The sequence below is a fragment of the Saccopteryx leptura genome, chromosome 6, assembly GCF_036850995.1.
Source record: "Saccopteryx leptura isolate mSacLep1 chromosome 6, mSacLep1_pri_phased_curated, whole genome shotgun sequence".
In the NCBI taxonomy this organism is placed as follows: domain Eukaryota; kingdom Metazoa; phylum Chordata; class Mammalia; order Chiroptera; family Emballonuridae; genus Saccopteryx; species Saccopteryx leptura.
Genome location: NC_089508.1, coordinates 177,449,848 through 177,461,230, shown reverse-complemented (window position 1 = coordinate 177,461,230; position 11,383 = coordinate 177,449,848). Strand labels below are relative to the sequence as shown.

At 44.8% G+C, this 11,383-nt stretch overlaps 1 protein-coding gene across 1 annotated transcript in view; it reads right to left on the bottom strand.

Moving 5' to 3' along the window:
- The window catches only part of ITK (IL2 inducible T cell kinase), a 54,676-nt gene that overhangs the window by 11,874 nt on the left and 31,419 nt on the right, over positions 1-11,383 (bottom strand). Inside the window, exons 8-11 of the mRNA XM_066342994.1 lie at positions 10,685-10,739; positions 2,232-2,314; positions 1,248-1,381; positions 785-859 (exon numbers count right to left, since the gene is read on the bottom strand). Coding sequence (XP_066199091.1) covers positions 785-859; positions 1,248-1,381; positions 2,232-2,314; positions 10,685-10,739 — 347 coding nt within the window. The remainder of the gene's footprint in view (positions 1-784; positions 860-1,247; positions 1,382-2,231; positions 2,315-10,684; positions 10,740-11,383) is intronic.

Sequence of the window (11,383 nt, the reverse complement as noted above, 5' to 3'; positions counted from 1 at the left end):
TCTGCTGTGACCAGAGCCACTCTAGCGCCTGGGGCAGAGGCCAAGGAGCCATCCCCAGTGCCCGGGCCATCTTTGCTCCAATGGAGCCTCAGCTGCGGGAGGGGAAGAGAGAGACAGAGAGGAAGGAGAGGGGGAGGGGTGGAGAAGCAAATGGGCGCTTCTCCTGTGTGCCCTGGCTGGGAATTGAACCCGGGACTTCTGCACGCCAGGCCGACGCTCTACCACTGAGCCAACTGGCCAGGGCTTATCAGGATACTTTGGACAAAGGAATGTGAACTCATTGCCTTCAGGCTCCCAGCAGATAACCACAAGTGGGTGAAGCAGTTCCATAGGGCAAGAAGGAGTAGTAGGGCCTGTGGCACCGGAGGTGTATGCCCTGCCTAATGGCACTTAAACAACTTTTAACACTGTACCTTGCAAACAAACACTTCTAGATGCTGTATACCCCTTGCAATAGTGGGAACACAGAATTAAAGCATTGTTTCCTAATATTTTTTCTAATAGCATTTAGTAGAGTGCTCCATATGAAGTAGGTGCTCAAGACGCATTTCACTGATGAACTCTTAACTAAAAATAATGGACATTGATTTGGCCACGATATATGCTCTTCTATATATAACTGTCTTACTCACACACATCTCCAGATACACAGTGCACCTGTTCTCATGGTCATTTTAAGTCTGGGGAAGAGTTGGTTCATGGAAAGTTCATTCAGCTTTGTCCCAGACCTTCAGGGACAGGAGTTTTAGTGCAAATGTATAACATTCCTGAATGTCCTGCTCACCGTATCTCAGTCCTGCCGTGACGGGGGCTTTCTGCCTCCAAGAACAAACCGGATAGCGAAGTCGAGTGACCAGGCCTGGGTTGAATCAAAAGGCAGAAGGCTGTGGTTAGAGTGTTGCTGGACCAACCATCCAAATCAAATCACCAGGGAGAAATATAACCCAGTGCAAAAGCTGCTCTTATTTTGGGAAACCAACCCCGAAGCCCAACCACTGATATCACACCCTCTCTGAGAAGAGTCAGAAACACAGGTGAGAAGGTGGTAAAATCCCACGATTTCAACAGCAGAATTTGCTCATGGAAAATATGTGGTAGAATCCCATATTCGGCACCCTTTTCTATTTGTATATTTAATTATTATTTAAGGTCAGCTTGTTTGACATGAAGAACCCAGGCTAGGCGTCTGTCACTTTTCTTCCTCCGCGTCCCTATGTGAGGGTCCCCCTTTGTCCTGTAGAACTCACCTCCTCCATTGTGCTGGTGATAATTGATGAGGAGAGGGATGGAATCAAACACGTACTTTTCAGCCACATAGTATCGCTTGGGGTTGTCATTTGTCTCCTTGATGTGATAGTGCTTTATACAGGGGTTGTTCTCGCTTAAACAAATGAAACACAGATGCAGTGATTAGGAAGCAATGTTTATGTACAAAAATGTCAAGTGGTGTCAGATTCCTGCCGGCTCTGTTTTCCACCCTCTCACAAAGACGGTGGACGTCAGTCCTGACAGCCTGGTCCTGCGTGCTGTCCGGAGGACTCTGAGTCTGCGTGTGGACTCAGCTAGAATCAGTGCTGTGATGTTGCTTCACAGCCACAAAATGGGGAGTGGTCTCATCCGAGCTACATGTTTACCTTCCCTGCTCCATGGTTTTAACTAATTATCAGCCCATGTTAAGGCAGCATCTCGGGCCCCTTCCCACCAATGGGTGCATACAGCAGGGTGAACACAGCAGCCCTGTTATCCTTAGAAAGGCCTGCGTCCAACGTTGGCCCTTGGCTGACATCTGAGAACTTGGATTGGAAACCGTCGGTCAACTTCCGGCACATAGTAAGGACTCAGGAAATGGTAGGAAGCTTTATTCACAAGCCGGAACTAGAATTCATATCTTTATACTACCAGCCAGCAGTATCTTTTTTTTATTATTATTCCATGTAATTAATTATAAACTCATCAAATCCAGGGCCAGGCCTTTTATCTCTTTAGAGCTCTGCACTCAGGGATGCTCTTCGGGAAAAGAGCCTGGTATTTCGTCCCAGCTCGGCCACTTTCCAGCTCAGTGATGCACTTATGTCTGCCACAATCCCCCCGGTTTTCCCAGGGGGATCAGGGAAAACACACTGTTCCCAGGACCCCTCAACCTCTGGGGCTGCAGACGTCCCTGGGTGTGCCGTCCTCCTCGCCCACTTCGGGACCATCTCCCCGCTCCACCGAGCGAGTTAGCACCGTACCTGACAACGGCCTTGGTGAAAACAGACACGGTGTACGTCCCCGGAGTCCTGGAGTCTCGTACCATGAAGGCCCCTTCTTTGCCCTGGGATGGTTAGAAAGAACGGCGAGTTAGCGGTCCCAGGAAAGCAGTCTCGGGTACCCAGCTTCACTTTCTTGCTCATGAACGGGGGAAATTCCGTAGGCCAGCATGGTATAGAGCAGACTTTCAGCAATAATGGCTACCAGTTTATATATTCTTTTAACAGATACCTGTTGAGCTCTTAGCATGGGCCAGAGACTATTCTAGTGGTGGTATAAGTGGTAATGGGGACCAGCAGACACAAGCTCTGCCCTCTTGGGGCTCACCACGTTACCAGACTCATTACGAATACCATCCAACCCTCAGCACCACACTGCAATCTAGATGTCACTGATGTCACTATCTGCAATGCCCTGGTGAGGACACTCAGTGCCAGAGAGCCGAAGTGACTTCCTCATGATCCGCAACCAGTAAGTGGCAGACCTGGAATTTGAACCTTAACGTGGCCTGTGAGCAAAAGCCCACGCTCATCATTCTACTCCTCCTCGATGTCTCCTTTCAACAAACACTAGAAGCCACTTCTCCGTTCCCCCATGAGGGCAAACGCTCTCTGTCCTGGAAGTTTCATCAGTTCTTCAGTGAAATAACATTTTTTGGTCCCTTTTCAAAGTGCTGATTTCACTGTAGGGCAAAGGGAGAAAAAAAACACGAAGCTGCTGGCTGCATGAGGGAAGTGGAGAGAAGAGGAATTCCCAAATTTGCACCCTTTACTCCCCCGGTGATTTTGTTAGCGCTGATGAAATCAGTAAAAGCAGATGGTTATGCCAGTTTCTTCATTACTGCTGGGAACCTTAAAATCTTAACTCTGTTAGAGTTAGGACTTCCTGTCTAATGTGCTATGGCTGCCCAGCTGTAAATCTCTGCTGGTAATATTTGCAAAGGCTATTATCATGATTTACTTAACTCAGACAGAGTGCGGTCGTTAAGCGGAGGCCAGAGTCAGGAGCTTTGAGTGCTGGGCATACTCTTGTAGAATGTGGAACCAAGTATATACGATTTAGAAAAACACAGGCCGCTACATCCCCCAACCCCAAAGGTGAGTTGTCTACCCATAAAAATAATAACCACAGGTGGCCGTGTAATTGTTTGAATCCTAGAATTTCAGGGTGAGAAAGGACCATATGAAGGTTACCTAGTTCAGGGTTATCCCAACCTCGGCACCCTTGACATTCTGGGCCCTGTATTTCTACATGGGGGGTGGCTTTCCTGTTTTACTAACTAGATAACAAGCTTTAGCAAGTGTTCCTGGGTGGACAAAATCAGCTCTGGTTGCGAACCTCTGATCTGGCCCAACTACTGAAACCCCTGTGCGACAAACGTTGTTGATGATCACAATTGCCCCCCCCCCAAAAAAAACAAAAAACAAAATAGCAACAGCAAACCACTGACCATGCTCCACTCCATATCCACACACTAGAATCTCCAAGACTGGGGCCCTGGCACCTGAACGTCTCAAAAGCTTGCCATGTGATTCTTACAGACATTCAGGTTTGATCTCCACTGACTCAGCCAAACACACAGCACTTATTTATAACAGTCTTGATGAACAGTCTCTGTAGAAAGCTTATCCTTGCACAGAAACATAATCTGCCTTCTCTAACTTGGCCCTAACCTGCAGTGTGTGTGTGTGTGTGTATGTGTGTGTGTGTGTGTGTGTGTGTGTGTGTGTACACGCGTGCGCACGTGTAGAAGGGTTGGGGTGGGGAGGCCCTAACCTGCAGTGTGTGTGTGTGTGTGTGTGTGTGTGTGTGTGTGTGTGTACACGCGTGCGCATGTGTAGAAGGGTTGGGGTGGGGAGGTCGGGGACAATTAACTGGCTCTTACAATATTGTTCATTCTTGCCAACCATATAGTTTACCACATAAACTGTGTGAACCCCCCAAACTCTTCTTATCTCTGCTGGGAATTTCAAGAGTCTATTTTGAAATTTGGGAGGTGGAGTGGAGTTTCAAGAGTCTATTTTGAAATTTGGGAAGTGGAGTGGAGTTTCAAGAGTCTATTTTGAAATTTGGGAGTGGGAAGTGAGGAAATTGGATGAAGGTGGTCAGAAGGCATAAATTTCCAGTTTTAAGATAAATAAGTCATGGGGATGTGATATACAGCATGGTGACTATAGTGAACAATACTGTGCTGTATATTTGATAGCTACTACTGTATATTTGAAAGTTGCTGGGAGTAGATTCTAAAAGTTATTGTAAGAAAAAAAAACTTGCAACTATGTGTGGAGATGGGTGTTAACTAATTGTGGTCATCAGTTTGCAATATACTCATATATCAAATCACTACGTTGTTAACTTCCACAATGTAGTACATCAATTTTCTCAACATCATGTTTGTGATATTCACTCATGCATTACATGAAGCATAGACTGTCTTTAAAATGTCTCTCCTTTTGCCTGACCAGGCGGTGGCACAGTGGAGAGAATGTCAGACTGGGATGTGGAGGACCCAGGTTCGAGACCCCGAGGTCGCCAGCTTGAGCGCAGGCTTATCTGGTTTGAGCAAAAGCTCACCAGCTTGGACCAAGGTTGCTGGCTTGAGCAAGGGGTTACTCAGTCTGCTGAAGGCCTGCGGTCAAGGCACATATGAGGAAGCAATCAATGAACAACTAAGGTGTCGCAATGCGCAACGAAAAACTAATGATTGAGGCTTCTCATCTCTCTGTTCCTGTCTTTCCCTGTCTATACCTCTCTCTGACTCTCTCTCTGTCTCAAAAAATAAATAAATGAATAAATAAAAATAAATAAATAACATGTCTCTCCTTTTGCCAAACAGTGAAACTTTTAGTCTTGGCTTGTTGAGATGTGAGGGGTTAAACTCAAGGCAGGAAGAAATAAAACCTCAATAGAGGTCAACTCTGTCAGCATGTATAATTTATTCTAAAAGAGAAGAAATGTACACCAAAAAGACCAGAAGTTTACCAACTATTTTGTGAAGAGGGGCGTGTGAACAAATATTCAATTAAGAACATTTTGTTGTTATTCTTTCAAGGAAGTCATTATTATTACTTGGACAAAAATTTGTCATCAGAGCAGGGCCTAGCTGGTAGCAAGAGGAACCTGCCGACGTGAGAGAAAGGAGAGGTGAGGTTTGCAGTCAGCTCTGCCGAGTGTAGGAGATTCAGAGTTCTTCCTCCATTGCTGTTGCTAGGCGACACTCAGTGATGGTGACAGGAAACTGGTTTGAGGCGAGTTGGCCTAGATTTCTGAGGAAAATGAGGTATCCAGCATATGCCTTACCACTGACTTCCTGAAAAGGGCTCAGCGGAAGTCACAACCACCCAGGGCACTGGAGCCCGAAAGGTCTTTGCTCATATCACCGCCACGCAAGCGGGCACTGACCCCGGGCAATATAGGCTGAGGTGGGGGAACCTTGCTCCCATGGGACATTTTCAAGGTCTCAATTTACCTTTCATACTTTATCTAGGAAAAAATAAGTAAACAGGAAACAAGAGAAAAAATCATGCCAAGAAGGTGAAATGCATGGATTAGAAATATAGGAATGGGAGAATAGAACTTAACTCTTGTATCCCTTTATTAACTGTGTGTGTACAGTTATGCGTGTGCGTGTAAGAAGTACCCCTGCTCTCGTCCAGATTATACCACTGATTCACACTCTCACCTTGGCTCTGGTTTACTCGCCTAAAACACCCAAGGGATGATCTAGAGGTTTTCAGAAGGAATTCTCATTCTAATGGTCTATAAGTCTATGAATTGTAGAAGTTTCCTCATTAGATGCATGAGCTTCATTTTTCTTGGCTGTATAGTGATCTTTGTAAGCTTGCTGGGAGAGTTCATGTGAGGTGCATCTTGCACCATGATGCCAGAACAAGGGTGAGGGGCATCATCCCATGTTAAGGTATACCATCTGCTGGGAGTATTCATTCTGCTGTCTGCTGTCGTCTGAGACATGCTGACTGGGCTGGGAGTATCTTTCTCTCTTTCTGCCCATATGATCTGAGGGTGATCTTACAGAAGGTAATCTTGACACACAGTTTCAGTTATTACAAAAGAAACACTGATAAGTCATAGCCTTGTCATGCCACATTGTACTCTAGGAAGGTCTGACACATAGCCACTCTTTACTCTGGTTCCTTTCTTCTCTTGAAACAAAGCCATTATTAAGTCAATACTGCATCTTTAAATGACAACTTAGAATCACAGAAATAAGATAAACCATGTGTTAGGGGAGGCTCCTGCCTGAGATTCAGGTCCCCCGACGTGTGTGATGTTATAAGGTACGGGGTGACTGCTTGCAAGAATTCACCCTCTACCTGAAGGGGTTCAGACAGAAGCTGTCCAGGCAACGTGGGCACAGTGCCACTGGAGAAGCAGTGACACTGCACCATAAGGGTTCAAAGGAGAGGAAGAGCACATCTCCTGGCCAGGGAGAGGGTAAGCATGGGAAGCTTCATAGAAGAGGTGTTATCTGAAGAACAGATAGGACACTGTAAGAGATGCTAGTTTGTGGTCCCCAAACTTGGGTAGGTCTCAGGATCACCTGGGGGCCACCTCCAGAGGCTTTGATTGGTAAGGGCTGGAGTCTTAGAATTTTTATTTTTTAAAAATTATTTATTTACTTATTCATTTTAGAGAAGAAAGACAGAGATAGAGAGAGAGAGAGAGAGAGAGAGAAGGGGGGAGGAGCAGGAAGCATCAACTCCCATATGTGCCTTGACCAGGTAAGCCCAGGGTTTTGAACTGGCAACCTCAGCGTTCCAGGTTGACACTTTATCCACTGCGCCACCACAGGTCAGGCAGAATTTGTATTTTTAAAAGTTCCTCCAATAATGCTCATGATCAGCCAGGTTCTCCTTAAGCACAGTCGTTCATGTAAAAACACTTATTAAGCATTTGATACATGCATTCATTCAACAAACATTTATTGAGCAACTTTGTCATAGGTACAGTTGTGGGTTCCTAGGTAGAGCAGGTACATGATAAAGTGTCTCTATTCTAGTGGAGAAATAGGTATGAGGCCGTATGTCGGGAGATTTAGTTAGCAAAACTGAAATAAATCCATTCTGGGTTAAGCATAATGAGTCAATCCATGTCTCACTGGTCCTATACCTGTTAGATAGGGAGACACTAAACATACCCACGAAACAATTCAGCTGTTGTTTCAAACAGCAGTGTAAGACGGAGCCACCGAAGCTTGCCTTTGTATTACCTACAGAGGCAAAGAGGATTAGGTCAAGTATTACAGTTCAGAGTATTAGTGAGGAGGGATGTTTCAGTAGCCAGGGCGAGCAGAATGTATTTAAGTCCCTCCAGAGAACTTCTGTAAAATAGGAGTTTTAATGACCTTTAGCTAGTCATTAATGAGGGCTGTTGTATGTGTGCCCACGGGCAACGCTTTATGCACCAGTGAGTGACTGAAAGTAATAAAACTGCAGGTTTTAAAATAATTTTGCACTTCCTCTCAATTAGTCAAGTTTTACTGTGTTACCCAATTAAGTAGGTTGGGGGAACCGGATGCTGAGCTGGCTCCATATGTATCCCAAGTTTGAGCTGAAAAAAATACAGATTCCCAGGAATTCAGTTTTGGAAGTTCTAATCTGTAGGTCGGGGCAGGGCCTGGGAATATGAATTTTTAAGGTTTCCTAGTAGTTCATTGTGGGATCTGGCAGAAACCAGAGTCCAGTAATGACTCAGCTCAATTCCTCTTTGTCGATGAGATCTTTCTAACTCCGCTAGCGTCTTCTCTAAACTCAGACACCCCTGAAAGCCAGCCTCCTGTGCTCATAGCTTATTTTAGATGATCCTCTAAGTCTTTCTTCAGCATTTGTTTGTTTCCCAATAGAGTCACTGTCCTGACAGTGGTCAAAGTCCTGACTCAAGCACCCCTAAGTGCTTAGTCCTGTGCTCACCAAGATGGTCAGGTCCCTGAGTGAATATTAAGAAGTCCTAATAAAGGAAGTGGTGCAAATATACCATAACTGAAATGGGTAACAATTGAGACAACCGACAGAATAGACTGTCTGTATCGCAGTCATCACTGTAAACACGCAGTCTTTCGGGGAAGCCACAAACAACTGAACTCACCCTCTTTGATGAGGACAAGTTTCCCGAGGGCAGAACATTGCACCCTGTCCTCTTCGGAAGCTGCCTGTTCAAGGCATCTTACCCAAAGGAGGAAAACCAAGTTCACTGCTCCCAAATACGACTGGATTTTCCTTCTCCTCTCCTCTTACAGATATTATATTTTTCCCCCTCTAATAGAGTGAATCAATCTATTACCAGTTTTTCTTATGCAAAAGTGAATAGACATTAATAATGGACTCTATGTCTTTAAATTATCCTTTGACAATATTCATCATCTTCTCCACCTTCCCATCACAGCCTTTCACGCCCGGCTTGGCATCCTCCTGGGTTTTCTTCTCTAAGGCTCACTCCTAACCACTGTCCAGAGTCACGGACGGTTTGGGTGGCCACTGTCCGGTTTGCCTGGGACTGGTGTGGGGTAGCCGGTGCTCCTGCCACACAGGAACCTCAGTTTCAAAGTGAAACAGTTCCAGGCAAACCAGGATATGTTGGCCACTCTAGCTTCATTGCCTTCAGATGAGAGTTACACTTTAAGATTCTTAAAGATAGGAAATACTTTCAAACCATAACTGGAAAATGGCATATGGTGAAAGGCAGAGACGGTGTTGACATTTGGCCCACAGAGACTAATGCCTTCTTTTAACTCATACTATTTCCTGGTCTCACTGGTAAGGCTAGGGCTTGGGCACTGTTCTTTCACATTGACCACATATTTGATGAGGCTGGAGCAATTTTTCTTCTAAATTACTAATGCCTGGGTCCTTCCAATCCTAGAGAGGCTGATTTAATGAATCTGGGGTTTGGCCTGGGCACTGGCTTTTAAAGTGTTTCCGGGCTAGTCTAATGTGCCGACAGGCCTGAGAACCACTCCGCTAGGCATATATGCTGATAAATTAATTGGTGGCTCTGTGAGGCTTTCTCCCCACCCCTCCCTGCTTTTGATTTCTCTGCAGGCGCCATGGATGTGCCGTCTCAGTGCTCCCCGGCGTGTGGTCTGCGGATGGGTGTCAGCTGGCAAACTGTTACTGGCCCACTCCCAGACAGAAGGCAAGATTGAGAGTCAGCCTTTAGACACCTTTATAACAATCTGATAGGTTAATTTTTTTTGTTCAATGAATCTAATAATAATTTTTTAAAATTTGGACTTGCGTTTTTGTCTTTGCTTCTTTTTTTCCCCTAGTAACTCATTTTTATTGCATTTTGTAAAATATAAACTTGTGACAACCTGGAAATTAAAAACAAACCACAAAAAGTGATCCATCACAGATATTTTGAGAGGAAGTACTCTAGAATAACTGAGTATAACAAACCATCTTCTGGTCCAGGGAGAGAGTGTTCACCTTGGGTGCCAGTTAATCAGTGGTAGCTATTGGAACACATGTGTTGAAAAGGATCTCAATGCCTGACCTGTGGTGGCACAGTGGATAGACCGTTGACCTGAAATGCTGGGGTCGCCAGTTCAAAACCCTGGGCTTGCCCAGTCAAGGCACGTACAACAAGCAATCATTCAATGAACAATTTAAGTGAAGAAGCTATGAGATGATAATTCTCGTTCCCCATCCCTCTCTTTCCTCTCTCTGTAAAATCAATAAATAAAATCTTTAAAGGAAAGAAAGGAAAGGATCTCAAAACTGTGGTCCGTGACCAACACAGTGTCGGTCCTAGGAGAGGAGCAAAGAGCAGCAGTATGCGAGCTGGGTGACTGCCACCCCCGATTCAGTCCAATGCTCATCTTCTATTTATTGAGAAACTGAGGCCCAGAAGGAAAATGAGACGTCCTCAAAGTCACACACTGAGTTAGTGACAGAGCTGGCACCAGGACCTAGTATTTTCCTACCGCAATGATTACTCTCTTCTCATCCCTCCATCCCTTAATCCTGAGGCCCCTGGGTAAGGTCAGGGCCGCCACTCACACTGCAAGGGTCTCGTGGACTGTTGCACGAGCAACAAGTTAAAACCGTGTTGCATTGCTTCTGTGCGCGTGGCTCACCCAGGCACAGTCTGAGTCACAGTCCCCTGACCTAGCCAGAGAAATAAGTGAGGAAGACAGTCCCTAGGCTCCCTGGTATCAACCATCACAGCCAGAAAGACCACCACACCTGTGGCAACGGATGCCAGTCAATACCAAGGCCTTTGACCCTTCCCACGTTCCTTACTCTGTCGTATGCTTATCCTATAAATCCCTAGAATATTTTTACCAACCAGACATGAAAGCCACTGTTAATCCAATATATCGAATCACTGCATTGACATTAACCACAGCATGTATGAAAAAAAAAAAGCAGCCTAATTTTTTTTTTAAGTCAAAATGTAGATTAAGGGGACTTACTGTGTCCAAAAGAAGTTTTTCAGCTTTGTCTCGGCTGATACTCTTATTGTACCACCTGAAAGCAGAAAAGAGTTTTATGTCACTGACATGTAAACTTTTTTTTATGATTTATTTATGAAAGAGATTGCCAGAAATACCTTTAAAAGGGGGAATACATTTTTTATTTGCCCCAGTCCCCACCATTCCCTATTGCTTTATAGTCAGTTGGAATTTTGGGTGTGTCTCCTGTGTCCTAAGTGAAGAGATTCTAGTAATTAAAAGCAAAAAAACCACAAAACTTCCCAGCCTGGTGAGCATGTGAAATAAGTGACTTTTTCCCCCTGAAAGCATTAACTATAAAAAATGAAAAAGAAGTCCATTAAAGCATGTATTTATGCATGTTTTATTGCAGCTCAAGGGTTCTTGGAGTTGGTGACTCTTAGCTGAGGGGTGGGGACTCTTGTCCTTCACTGAAATGAATCTCAGGTTGAGAGGTTCTTCAGAAAACAAATGATAGATCTTCCCTATAGAATGCATTCTCATTTCAACAACAAATGACCACATATGAACTAATAAAAACCCACACAAGTTAATAGAAGTCCTTGTAGCTAGTATTCTTCAACACTGGTATCATCATCTTGTTTAAGATGTCCACATTATTTTTAAAAACTTGGCCCTGGCCAGTTGGCTCAGTGGTAGAGTGTTGGCCTGGCGTGCAGG